General features: G+C 42.7%; 1 protein-coding gene across 1 annotated transcript; it reads right to left on the bottom strand.

Moving 5' to 3' along the window:
* Nucleotides 1-4,627: 4,627 nt before the first annotated feature.
* Nucleotides 4,628-14,114, bottom strand: LOC127220150 (uncharacterized). The gene is made up of 2 exons (XM_051181884.1): nucleotides 4,964-14,114; nucleotides 4,628-4,698 (listed from the first exon to the last, which is right to left on the bottom strand). The coding sequence occupies exons 1-2, from the start codon at nucleotides 14,112-14,114 to the stop codon at nucleotides 4,628-4,630; spliced, it is 9,222 nt and encodes a 3,073-aa protein (XP_051037841.1).
* Nucleotides 14,115-14,655: the final 541 nt, after the last annotated feature.

Raw genomic sequence — 14,655 nt, 5'->3', positions numbered from 1 at the left:
GATGGATCCGTCAGTGTTCCCGAAAGGCTCTCCTCTGTGATTCTACTGGTTTTGTAGAGCTTTGTGTTTTGTGTTTTAAGTGCCTGGGTGATTTTCTTCACTGGATATTTTAAGTCAGAGGTCTTTCTGAGGCTTGATTTAACCCATTTTTCATCCTGGTTACTTTCAAAGCCACTCTCTGATAAGGAGTGAACCTGACAGAATTCATAGTGCCCGGAGTCTTTGGCTTCTGTCTTTCCTACCACACCATTGCTATCCCAATGCTTTTGTCTAACGTGAACTTGTACGGAAGCCGGGGATTGAGAGGATCTGGACTGGAAATCTCTTGTAGAAATTAAACTCTTGGAAGCCAGAGTATAGACTTTAGTTTTCCTTCGTGATGGTGGTGCAGTACTCTTCCATGTTTCCGTTCTGTGTCTTCTACGATACTTTGAGACTTGAGGTCTTTTCCCAGTTCTCAATCTAAAACCAAGATGCAACCGAATCTCACCATGGCCTTCAGGGGTGCTTAAAAGGTGGATCTGAGGGTAGATAAGAAGATAGGGCCCAAAAGCAGACTGTAACTTATGACAGCAATTAAATCCTGAGCACCGGCCACACTGCAAGCAGATTGGATATTTCAGGACGAGACCCGATGCTAGAGGTGGAGGGACATTATGGGGTATTTGACTCCTTAAGAGTTTCGCTGCTATTTTTAGCTGTAGATCTTTTAGCAGGTGGAGCTGTTCCGAAATATCAGTCTTGGCCTGGGAAAGATAACTTGCTTTGAGGGAGTGGTGAGACTCAAAAGTCCTTATCGGAGAATCACTCTGTAAGTTTTTATTCTGCTCCCTGGGAACAGGATCTTCTCTAGTGTAAAGTATCCCGATAGGAGACTCTGACTTCGCTAAGGCAGGAAACTGGGCCCCTGGACATGAGACAGGCACTTGCTGAGTGACTTCCTGGAATATATCACTGAGTTTTGAGTTTGTTTTCTTTATTCCCAGTCTAGTACCAGAGTATTGCTGTATTATGGAAGATGTGGATCCACGTGTCCACATTTTTAAGGGCATTCTTTTCTCATTACCATGGCATAAAATATGTCTCTGAATATAGTTTTTGAACACTGAAGTCTGAGAAATTGTCCTTGGACCCCTCTCTACTAGGCTCTGGGAAAATTCCATCAGTTCAGCTGGAACTCCAAATAAATTCTGAATAGATCGACAGATATCCATAGTGGTTCCTTCTGTTAAAAATGGTTGAGAACAAAGCTTCCTTTCCATAGTGGTACCCAGAACATTCCCCAGCATTAGCATATTGGAGAGATATTTTCTAGGCAATCGCTGCCTACAGACATGACTTTCCCAGACATTCTGTTGTCTGCCTAGGAAAGAACGGATAGGGTTTCTTCGAGCTCCTAATCCTGCCTGAAACTCTGAGGGTAGTAATCTCAGTGGATATGGAGAATAGCTCTGGAGTGAATCCCCAAATTCCTCCATTTGCTTCTTTTCAGCTCCTTCCTTAGATATGACATCCATTTCCCAGATCTCAGGATATAGGGTTCCCACAGTGTTCCCTGTCTTATCAGAGGGAAGGACCAAGGGAAGAGTTGATGATCGTATCATAATGGTATCTTTAAAGGACTTGGGAGACTGCAAAATACCAACACCAAAGTTCTTCATAGCCAAGGCTCTGGATACCTCAGGCATCCTAGAACCCTGAAGGGTTGCTAATTCAGTTGTTTTGACAGAGCTTGAAATAAATGGGATTGAAGGGCTGTGTATGAACCTGGAGAAGTAATTTTCTGCTTGCAATTTTTCTGATATTATCATTTCTGAGTCTCTATTCTGTGATACCCGTCCTTGATTCAAATCCTTAATTTCCATATCTTTCGGAGATTCTGTTTTGGTCCCTAGAAATTTTTCAGCCTGAAGCCTTTGCTTGTGAGTTAATGCTGAAGGTTCCTCAAGTGGAGATGTTTGCTGTAAGATTAATTGTGCAGAATTCCCTTGAATATTTGCCCTTGGAGTTTGTTCCATAGGTTTTACCATGTCTTGAAGATGTGGTCTTGGGAGTAAATTCAAACAATCTTTTACTTTAATGCTTGATCTTGTGGCAACTCTTACTGGTTTGATAGCCTGAGGACTTGGTCCTGGTGCCAGTTCTTCAGATTTTACCATCAGAAGCAGTGGTTTGGGGACCAATACAGTCTTTATAACTTGGAAGCCCAACAAGTCAATTGTTTCTAAAATTTGATGTGTTGGCTCCGCAATTAATTTCTTAGATTCCACATTTTGTAGCCAAAGTCTTGGAGCAAATTCTGAAAATATCACATCATGCAATTTGGGAGTTGAATCAGCACATTTTGACACTTGAGAGGTAGGCTCTGGTATCATCACAGACTTTATAACTTGAAGTGGTGGTCCAGGGATCACTGTCACAGATTCAGAAACTTTGGGGAGAGCCACTGATAGAGGACCTTGAAGCTGTGTCTTTGCAGATTCTGTCACTTGATCTAATGACTTTGGACTGACCTTTACAAAGTTTATAATTTGATCCAGTGATTCTATTGGCGTTATGCTTGCATTTCCCATGTTTGCATGCTGGGGCTTTGTTAGCCTATGGGCTTCCTCCCCTGACTGCCTTGGTGGACACACTACAGATCGTTCCCTTTGGGATCTTTTCTCAGAGCTCACCACCACAGGTCCTAAGTCTTGAGGACATGGCCTTGGAGATTTTTCTGAACATTCAGTCTCTCTATTTACTGTCTTTGAAGTCACTCTAAGAAATTCTTTTCCTTGTCTTGCCTCACAAGTTAGTTTCATCATTTCTGCAACACGATTCTTGAAGTCGAGGGTCATTCTATCAGATCCTGTGACTTGTTTTGTCTGTAACTCTTTGAAATCTTTATATTGAGGCCACGAACAAGAAAGCAACTCCAGAGTGTCTGGGGTTGGGTAGCTTTTCTGTGGGGTCAGTTCTGAGAAATTTGAGTCTTGATCACTTGGTGTTGGAGTTAGATCAACTAATGCTAGCACTGGAAGATCTAGCTGCTGAGGCATCCCTAATGATTCTGTGACTTTATCTGTTGGTTTGGGGGCCAACCTCATAGATTTCTTTATAGCTTCTGTGCTTCTATGTCCCAACCCTTTTGTCATTTCTGAAGATCCCATATCTTGATAATTCACCAATTTAGGGACTTGGTGCCTTATCTTCGTTCTTATCTCTGCATACTCCATCAGCTGGTGCCCGAGTCTACACATCATTTCAGGGGATTCTGTAATTTCATTACTTGTTTGGGGAATTTGGTTCCCAGATGTCACATTTTGGTTTCCAGATGGCATATTTTGAGGGAGTGGCCTTGGTGATAACCACACAGAGTTTCCAGCTTGTGGCAAAGACAGTGACGAAAATTTCACATGTTTTACACTTTGCCACTTCGGCTCTGATGTAAATTCCATAGACTTCCGATATTGTTGTGATTCTGGAGTTAAATTTGAAAATTTGACACTCGTCAGTGCTGGTCTTGCTAAGAACTTCCTGGTGGACTCTGGTGTTAATACCATTGGTTTCTTATCTAAAGGAAGCTGTTGGGATCCTAGACTTAGTGGCATAGATTTTATATCTTGAAAACATGGCTTTGGTGCAAAGGAAGACTTAGCACATTGAGAACTGTGGCCTGGTGTGAATTCTGAATATTTCACATTTTGAGACTGTGACCCTGGCTTCATCTGAACAGATTTATCGTTTTGAAAACAAGGTTCTGTTGAAAATTCCTTACTTCTCAAATCCTGCAGACCATAGCCAGGGGTCAGTTTTGTAGGATTTGTACAAAGCAGTGGCTGTTTGCTCACCTCTGAAGACATTCTATCTTTACTAAGTGGTGTTGGTAAAACTCCCACAAATTTCACATCATTTGACTGAGGTCTCGAAGCAAACATGGGTTGTGCAGTTTGCTGCCCTGACCCAAGCTGGTTCTTCAAAAATGGGATCTCTTGAAACTTTGCCCTTCCCACTAAGTTTGATGACTTCCTACCTTGAAAAGGTGGTCCAGAGTTCAACAGAAAAGATTTTTTACATTGATATTCTGATGCAGGGGTCAACTTTATGTTTTGCAACTGTGGCCCTGAATTTGTGTGTTGCGATTTTAATCCTGGAGTCACTTCAGAAAAGTTCACACATTGTACCTGTGGCCCTGGGTTGTATCCTACAGGTGCTACACCTGTAATATTTGACCCTGGAGTTAATTCATGCTTCAAATCTTGCATCTCTCTTTGAAGTCCTGTCTCTGGGATCAACTCAGAAAACTTTATACCTTGAAGGTTTGGAGCTTGTAAATGTGGCACAGAGTTGTATCCGGTAGAATTTATAGGCTGAGTTTGTCTTAGAGTACATGCAGAATTATTCACATCTTCAAAATGTTTTTTGGTATTGCACCAAACAGGATTCACACACATAATTTGTGGTGCTGGAAATGTTGTACAAGAATTCATACTTTGCCCAAGATTATACCTATTAGAATGTTCACACTGAGGGTTTTGCTCTGGAGTAGACCCAGAAGGGTGCACACCTTGCAAATGTGATGTAGGAGTGCACCCACTAGAATCTACACACTGAATTTGTGACCCTAAAATTGATGCCCATTGATTCACACCTTGCAAAGTTGTTTCAGGATTGTACTCAGTGGGATTCGTGCATGGAGGACTTGGCCCTGGGGTACTTACAGAATAATTTACATCTTGCAAATTTAGCTCATGGATGCACCCAGTAGAATCTACATGTTGCAAATTTGGTCCTAAAATGCACGCAGAAGAATTCATTCCATGCAAATGTGGCCCAGGGTTGTACACAGAATGTATACATTGAGGACCTGGCTCTGGAATGCATACAGAGGAATTTATATCTTGCAAATATGGCCCAGGTTCACACCCGATGGAATTTATATATTGAGAATTTGCACTGGGAGTCCATGAAGAATTCATACTTTCCAAGTGTGGCCCAAAGCAGAAAACCTTAGATTTTACATCTTGAAGATCTGGACCAGGGTGCAACTCAGACGATTTTACATTTTGTGTTCCAGTGTTGGATGCGATAACATTTTTATAGTGAATCTGTGGCCCTGGACTCTGGTCACAGGATGCACTACCTTGCAGTCTAGGCTCATGCTTGAATTGCAGAGATGTTTCATCTAGCAGCTTGGTCTCTGCACACACCTCTTCCAACTGTGGCCCAGGGTTGAACTCTAAAGACTGCATACCTGTTCCCAGGCTCAAGTCAGAGGACTTCACATCTTGCAACTGTTGCTCTGAGTTGAAGTCCATAGATTTCAGGTCTGGAAGCTTTCTACATAATTCTGATGACTTAATATGTTGCAAATGTGGCTCATGACTAAACACTATTGGCTGTATACTTTGAAGCTGTTGCTTTTGACTTGACTTGTGAGATTTCCCATCTTGCTTCTGGTTTCTGGCCTTGAGTTCAGGTCCCACACTATAAATTGTTGAGTTCAAGGCCTGCTCAGAGAATCCCCCTACCTGTGATTCTGTACCATGATTGATCTCTGTATCTTTCACTGTTTGGATATTTGTGGGCTCAGCTTTCACATCTTTCAACTCTGACCCAGGATTGACTGCCTCAGGGTTCAATCCTTGGAGATGTAATTCTGGTATTAACATAGGTAATTTCCTGTCCTGTGATTGAGGGAGTAACTCCAACTGCAAAGGTTTCTTGTCAAGTGCCTTCCAGAAAGTCCACTTAAAAGAGTTGACATCTTGCCACAGTGGCTGATCTACAAAGCCCATGGGTTTCTCTTTTTTAAGCGAGTCCTCTGAAGTCACTTCAGAAGGCATCATACCCTGGAAGCCTGGGCCAGAACTGACTTCCATCCATCTTCCATCTTGAAGCTTTGCCCCCAGAGTTGGCTTAGAACAAGTCTCATCTTGTAATTGAGGGCCTGAGTTTAACTTCACAGATTCCTCCTTAGAGGGCTTGATCTCCACTGGCACCCCTTGTAACTTTAGGCTTTGATTAAACTCCACAGATCCCATATCTTGGAGCCTTTTCCCTTGAGCCAACTCAGATAGCTTTTTATTTTGTGGCTGTGGTTCAGAATTGAAGTTCATCGCTTTTACACCTTGGGGATGTATTTGTGTTACTACCTCAGAAGATTTTATATTTGCCACATGTTGTCCCATAGAATTCACTTCTTGAAGTTTCACACTCATGATGAGCTCAGGGTATTTCAAATCTTGTAAAGATGCACCTGAGTCCAGGTCTACAGATTTTGTGCCTAAGAACATCTTCCTAGGGGTAAAATCAGGTTTCTTACCTTGTAACTTTGAAGTAGGTTTGATTTCTGCTGATTTCATGCCATGAACCCTCTTCTCTGTAATGACTTCAGATGTCATATCTTGTAAGTGTGGTCCAGGACCAAAGTCCACAGATTTGACATCTTGGACCTGTATACCCATGATTGTCCTTGAAGATTTCAGATCTTGTAACTGTGGGCTTGATTCACAGTCCTCCATTCTCATTTCTTGAGGTTTTGTCCTTAGAATTGAATTGGGTTTTGTACCTTGTCGCTGTAGCCCAGGTTTACAGTCTAGCTTGACACTTCGAATCTTGGTTCCCATAGCTAACTCAGTAAATGTTTTACCTTTCAACTGTGAGCTGGGACTTGACTTAGTACATTTCATATTTTGGGACTCTGTTTCAGGTGTCAAATCAGAACATTTTTCACTTTGCCACTGGGGCCCAGAGTTGACCTCAGATTTCATACCTCGAGACTTTGTTTGAAGCGCTAACTCAGAGGATTTTGCACTTTTCAACTCTATATTGTTTTGTGATTGTGGCCCTTGGCTTAATACCCCATATTTCACTTCTGAGGACTGTGATTCTTGTTTAAACACTACAGATGTCACAGCTTGAGGCTGTGTTCCTGGGGGTGGCCCTGAGGGTTTCACTTCTTGTGGCTGTATTCCAGGGTTCAGTCCAGGAGCAGTCATGTCTTCTAAGTGAAACTTGGGTTTGAATGCCAGTTTTGCATTATTGATTTTTGACCTTAAGGTTGGGTCACATGCTTTCATACTTCTAAACTGTAGCTCAGATTTTAAATCAATGGCTGTGAACCTTTGAGGCTGATGTCCCTGGATTGACCCTGAAGGTTGTTTACTTTGTAACTTTGGCTTTAAGGTCAACTCATCAGATGTCTTCGAATCTCTTAGGTGTACCAAGGGTTTTAACCCTTTAGCTGTGACATCTTGAGATTGTAACCCTTTAAAATTCAGCATAGGTTTCTTAACTTGACAGTCAGACACTGGTATCCACTGAACGGATTTTGTATTTTCAAGCTGTGGCCCGTGGTGTAATGCCACACTTCTCACACACTGAGACTGTGGCTCTAAGGCTGATGTAACATTTTTCTCTTTGTGTAGCTCTGTTTCTGGGGATGCCTCAGGGGTTTTTGTGTACTGTTCTTGTGCCCCAAGGTTAAAATCCACGGATTTTTTTCCTTGAAGTTTTGGCCCTATAGTCATTTCAGGTGGCTTCACCCCTCCCAACTGTATGGATGGTTTCTGTTCTGTAGATTTGACACCTTGAGATGGTGACCCACGATTTAATCCTAAAAACTTCACACCTCGGAACTCAGGTCCTGGTAGCCACTGGATGGATCTTATATGTCCAACCTGTGGCTCTCTGTTTAGCTCCACAGTTTTAATACCTTGAGGCTGTGGCTCTGAAGTGGATGCAAAGTTTTCCTCTTCTTGTAGCTGTGGTTCTGGGGATGCCTCAGGAGTCTTTATATACTGTATTTGTGGCCCGAGGTTAAAATCCACAGATTTTTTTCCTTGAAGTTTTGGCCTCGGAGTCATCTCTGATGGCTTTACACCTCCCAACTGTATGGATGGTTTCTGTTCTGCAGGTTGGACACCTTGAGATGGTGATCCACGATTTAATCCCAAAAACTTCACTCCATGGAACTCAGGTCCTGGTAGCCGCTGAATGGATCTCACACTTTCAACCTGTGGCTCTCTGTTTAGCTCCACAGTTTTGATCCCTTGAGCCTGTGATTCTGAAGTTAAGTTACAGGTTTTGGTTTTCTGAAGCCCTAGTGCTAATGGAGAAGTTTTTACTTGCTGTGACTGGGGCTCAGGATGAAACCCCACAGATTTCTCCCCTTGAATTTTTGGCCTGATAGTAAATTCAGATGACCTCATGCTTCTCCATTGTGCAGATGGCTTCAATTCTGTAGGTCTGGTGCTTTGAGAACGTAGCCTTAAATTTGACCCTATACATTTCCCACTTTGAAACTCAGATATTGGTATCCATTGAATAGATTTTGTACTTCCAGATTGTGACTCTGTTTTTAGGGCCATACTTTTCACATCTTGAAGTGGTGACTCTGATATTGACTCCAAGGATTTTACTTGGTGCATCTGTGGCATCTCTGGTCCTGGAGTCAACTGGCAAGGTTTCATACTTTGCACCTGTGACTCATACTGGAACACTTTAGTTTTTACATTATGAACAACTGGTTCAGGAGCCAATTCAAATGCGGGTGTATCTTTAAATGGTACCTTAGAGCTGACCTCTGTGGATTTTATGTCTGCGGGTTTGGGTTCTTGATCTGACCCCATAGACAATACATCTTCTAATTCAAACTGTGTTTTCAGCCCAACTTTCCACTCTGCTGAGTTCACAGTTTTCTGGTCATCCTGTCCAGGCTCAAGAGTTAAATCCATGGGTGCCATTTCTTGACACTGTTGTGTTGAGACTGAACCCACAAATTTTACTCCTTGGATCCCTTGTATTTTGGCCATATTCACAGGTTTTGGATTTTGCGGTTTCAAACATGAGATGATCAAATGTTTCTTATCTTGCGTTTGTGGCTGTGAAGTTGGTTCCTTAGGCTTTATGCCTTGCAACACATCTGTAGACTTATCCTGAAATAGCACCTCTGGCACAAAAGTCACAGGACTCTCCCCATGCTTCTTTATACCTTGCAACGCATCTGTAGACTTACCCTGAAATAGCATCTCTGGCACAAAAGTCACAGGACTCTCCCCATGCTTCTTTGGTTCGAGTCTCGAGCCCATGGTATTTACATCTTGAACCCATGTATCACAGGCCAACCCCACAGTTTTCAAATCTTGAATTCTTGAACCTGGAATCAACTTCACAGATTTTAAACCATCTTGCTGGGAACTACTTGGGGATACCACTGTAGATTTTATCCTTTCTAGACATTGTCCTAGAGTTAAGACCCCAGATTTCCTATCTTCTAACTGTGGTCTTGAAGGTAGTAACTCAGATTCTAAACCTTTCAAATTGGAGCCTGGAGACAGCTCCTCAAGTTCCTTTTGTCCTGCTTGTATCCCTGGGGTTGACAGCATAGATTTGAATTTTCCCAGCTCTGACTCCTTAGATTTCATGTCTCCCAAATGTGGCCCTAGCATTAACTCCTCTTGCTTTGAGGCTGCGATCTTCTCCACAGGTTTTATATATTCCAAATGCTGTTCGTGGATCAATTCATAAGATCCTATACCTTGTTCCTGTGGTCTTCTAATCAACTCAGAAGCCAATGTCCCTGATTCTGTATTTGATATCTGTGGCTCCAATGCTACTTTATAAGACATTTCTTCTTCAAAGCTTGGTGCTTGATTCCCTGTGACATATTTTATATCGTTAAACAGTGACTCTTGTACTATTAACTCTGGTTTCATCCCTTGCCTCTCTGGCTGTGTGGTCATCTCAAAAATTTTTACACACTCTAACTGTGGCCCCAAGTTTAACTCTGAAGTCTTCACACCTTGAGATTGAGTTCCTGGCATTACATCGGAAAATTTTACATTTTGCAGGCATGGCCCTGCATTAAAACTCGTCTGCTTTGTATCTTGTGGCCCTAGAGTTATCTTTGCTAAGTTGGGATCATGTATGCTTACCTCTGGAGTCATGGAACTCATACCATGAAACAATGATCCTGGAGTTTGCTCCCCAAATTTGACCCCTTGAAGTTTTGGCCTAGAAGCCAACTCAGAAAATTTGGCATCTTGTTGCCACAGTCCTGTGTTTACCTCCTGGGGGATCACACTTGGATATTGTGGCTCAGGGGTTGGTATTGTGAGTTTCATGCTATGAAACTCTGATACTTCCATAGGCAGAACAAGCTTCATATCTTCAAGCCGTGGCTCTTGGCTTAATGGTGAAAATGATTCTGGCATAAACCCCTGAGACAAGCTGTCTTGAAGCTGAATACCTGGTATGAACTGTATGTGTTTGAAACCTTGGTGCTTGGGCTCAGGGATCTGATCAGAGAATCTCACATTTTGCAAGCATGGTCCTACATTTACTTCCACAGACGTCACATGTTGTGATTGTGGTTGTGGTTGTGGTTCTGGAACCTTTGACCCCAGGATAAAATCTGATGATCTGGTTTCTGGCACCGGGGATATTGCTTCATCAGATTTCACACCATAATGTGGGGGGCCTGAGATGAAATTAACTGGGTTTTCCCCTTGAAGAAATAGCCCTTGATAGAAGTTTGGAAATCTGACATTTTGCAATTGTGGCCCTGGAATCAGTCCAGATTTGACACTTAGCTTCTGTGGGGCTAGATTTAGATCCACAGATTTCAGACTTGGAGGCTGGGTCCCCTCAATAAGTTCCTTCGGTGATAAACTTTGGAGTCCTGGCTCTGGTTTTATCTTTTCAGGATCTGCCATTCCTATAGATGACTGTTGTATTACATTTACAGATTTCTCGTTTTGCAACTGTGATTCTGTATCTATTTGCCCAGACTCTATTTGGTGAAGCTGTGGCCCTGGGATCACATCTTTAATATGTGGTTTGGGTCCTGTAGTTAGCTCTGTAAGTTCTACAACTAGTACAGATGGTTCATCGATTACTTCTACAGATTTCAAATTTTGTGCCAAGGACTCTGATTTCTCACCTTGCACTCTCGGGTCTAGACTCAACCCCAGAGATCCCATTTCTACAAATGGTTCTGCGATTGTCCCCTGGGTATCATCAACTTTAGGCAATGTCAATCTGATTGTCTCAGTGTCTTCATATTCTGGTCTCACAGTTATTTCTGATGGGTTAGTAACTTCCGAACATGGTTCCAGAGTCACATGAACAAATTTCCCATCTGGGTGCTGTGGCTCTGGGACCATCACTCCTGAGTTCAGATTTTGCACTTCTGATTCTGGTAGTAAATCCAAAGTACCTTTAATTGCATTTTGTGATTCTAGAGGCTCTTCCATTTCTTTTACAATTTGGGTCCTAGTTACAAGAACATCTTGGAGTGGTGGTGAGCTCATCTCCATAGATTCTGAGGTTTGGCTCAGTGGTGCCAGAGTCATCCCTAATGGTAATTGTGTCAACTCAACAGATTCTTCCACCTGATGACAAGTTTCAGAGGTGACTCTGGCTTCTGAGGCTTTGTGCTGTAGGACCAGTCCTTCTGGTTCTGGGAAATGATAGCTTGGGTCAGAGCTCACTTCTAAGGAATTTACTGCATAAAGATGTGTGCTTGGGATCAACTCATCAACTTTTCTACTTCTACCTTCTACCAATGGAGTCTTTGTATCTTCAAGCAATGATACATGGGTTATCTTATCAGAGCTGGTGTTTTGTGAATATGGTTTTGGGGCCAAGTTCACAGATTTTGTATCTTCAAGTGATGGTCTTGGAGTCAACTCCACCATTTTTATATCTCCTTGTAACTCCTGTGGTAGAGCTGAATGAACATCTTCCATACCTTGAGATGGTGAACATGGGATCAAATGTATTGATTTACTATTTTGCAACTGTGGATCTGGGGCCAGCCCAGAAGATTGTATGTTTTGGGGTTGTGGTCCAACTGTCAGTTGGCCAGATTTCATATCTTGAAGCTGGGACGTTGGGGCTGATGGCACAGATTTCTCACTTTGCAATGGTGGCATGGGAGTTAATTCCTCAAATTGCATATTCTGCTGATGCAGTTCTGGGGTCAAATCTGTAGGTACCACTGTTGAGGTCTGTGGGGCATATTTCACTGTTTCTGGAACTAAATCCACAGATTTCATACTTTGCAATCTTGGATCTGGGATTAGGTGCTCAGTTTTTACATTCTGTAATTCTGGGGATAAGTTCATTGAATCCATATCTTTAGGCTGCTGGATTGTGTTTTCCCCCAAATATTCCATTTCTTGAAGTGGCACTACTTCAGTTTCTGTAACTTCATGCTTTTGTATCCTTCCTATAGGTGCAGTACCTTGATCTGGTGGTTCTGGGATTGTTCTCATAGATTCCATTACTTGATGATGTAGCTGTGTTACCTCTATAGAATCCTTCACTTTTGGCCAGGTATCAGAGGTCAACCCCACAGTTTCTGTTATCTTGTGACTTTGCCTTGGGTTTGTCTCTGAATAGTTTAAGTCTTGGTGCCATGGGGTGAACTTCAAAGGGCCCATGACCTGATGAGACGGTCCTGGAGTCAATGACACAAACTCTGTGCCTTGATGTTGTGCAGTCATCCCCATGGAGTCTCCAACTTGAACCTGTAATCCAGAAGGCAATTCCAGAGATTCTTTGACTTGAGCTACTGGCTGTGGCAAACCAGGAGGCTCTACAACATGTAGTGGTGTGGTCATTCCCGGGGGTAACACCTGTACTACCGGGGTCATCTTTAGAGCATGTAGGGATTGACCTGGTGGTAGTAGAATCATTCCTGATGGTTCCAGGACTTTAGATGGCAGCTGTGGAACTACACTTCCAGATTCTATAGCTCCTACTGACACTGTAGGAGTCAGAACATCTGGTTGAGTTGACACTGAAGTCAAATTTTCAGCTTGAGGCTGTGAGCCTTGGATCAAAGCCCTCGAGTCTGTAATGGGTGGCTGTCCTGGTGGAATTAAGTGCACGAAATCCATGGTTGGTTGTGTAGTTGAGCTAATTTTCATTGTATTTTGGCATATTGGACTGGGAGCGATCCTGATGTGTTTTGTGGCTTGATTCTGTGAGCCCAAGGTCATGTTCAGTGTTTCCATGACTGTATGCTGTGGTCCTAGACTCATATTTCCTGATCCGATGGCTTGATGGTTATGCAATGTATCCATCCTCACTGGTTTCATGACTTGGTATTGTGGCTTTGGGGCTATTCCTACTGATTCTACATGTGGATGTAATTCATTAATCATCCCCATGGAATCCATTATGTGGAACAATGCTACAGGAGTTACCTTCATGTTATCTGTGACTTGATTCTGTCTTGAGGCCATACTCTTTGATTCCATAGTTTGGTACTGAGGACATGTTCCTTTTATTGATTCAATTGCTTGATTCAATGGCTGAGGAGTTATACTCACTGTTTCTGTTTGATTTGGTTGCTGTGGGGAAAACTCCACAGAGCCCATCACCTCCGAATGTGGTTCTGGGATCATTCCCATTGAGTTCATAACCTGAAGCAATGCCAATGGAGTGACCTTCATGCTGTCTGTGGCTGAACATGGTGTCTTGGGTGGCTGCTCCACATCAGTTACTGGTGCCTTATGCGGCTGTATCCTTTTTTCTGAATGACCTATGACCCTCTGTTCTATACTCAACTCTAACACATGCTTTGGATCCCTTTTCAGCAAAGCAGTTTCTTCCTGAATTATGTTAACTCCTAAATTTCTGGGAGATGGAGTGCCCATTGATATCACTAAAGGATTATATCTAACGACTTGGTGGTCATCCTCAGATTGTAACTGCTTGTTTGAGGTAAATGATTGTGACATTTTTGCTTCTGCCCTACTTAGTTCAGAGTTCATCCCAATGTTCACATGGAGATGAAATAATGGAATGTCTGGAGATCTGTTGGTGTTTTGCTCAGCACTCTGAGGAATGAATGTAGGTAACTGAGTATTGGGGAGCTCTTGTTCAGGAACTCCGTGTACATCCATAAAACGATTGAGTATTTCCCAGGATTTCTTCACAGGCAGAGGTACTACTTGTTCCCGCAAAGTAGAAACCTTCTGAGACATATGCCCCTCCAGTTCTCCTCTTATTAAAGGAGAGAGCTGGAGTGGAGCCCATACCAGGGGCCCTGGGTTCTCGTTCAAAACAGAATTTAACTCATGATCTGATAGCAAACGATTCTTTCTCTTCTCTTTCATTTTCTCTTGTTTGCGAGAATCTAGGGATTCTAAAATGGAGTTAATAAAAGAGCTTTGAGCATGTAAGGGAGGAAGCACTGCCAAATTCTGAAGGAGGTCTGATTTCTCAGGATCTGTCAGCTGAAAAGGAGGCAGGGATGTGCTGTGGCTCCCAGGCATAGATGGGGCCTTTTGGGAGGAAACAGCTGTTCCTTCAGAAAAGATTGGAAGATAAGACAGGCTCGAGCTGTTGTCAGATGACCCAGAAGACCTGCTGTAGTCAGGAGAATGCTTTCCCTTTTTACAATAACAGCAAGGTGGGGCAACTTCCGGAACTACGATGTCAGAGATGGGGGAGGAAGACACACCCCGGGATTCTAGTAATCTCAGTTCCAAAAGTGTTGACCTGAGAAACAAAGCGAAGTTTTTATTTTCTTTGGAAAAGGGGGTAAATTAAGAAGAAGAAAGAGTGATCATTTCAAATCCAAAATATTTTTGGCCTAAGGGAGGTGAGGGGAAAGAGGTAATACCTTCATAAACACCAATTATTTATGTAAAGAAT

Source organism: Phodopus roborovskii, unplaced genomic scaffold, assembly GCF_943737965.1.
Source record: "Phodopus roborovskii unplaced genomic scaffold, PHOROB, whole genome shotgun sequence".
Classification (NCBI taxonomy): Eukaryota; Metazoa; Chordata; class Mammalia; order Rodentia; family Cricetidae; genus Phodopus; species Phodopus roborovskii.
The sequence above is the reverse complement of the archived record's forward strand: the minus strand, read 5'-3'. Positions and strand labels throughout refer to the sequence as shown.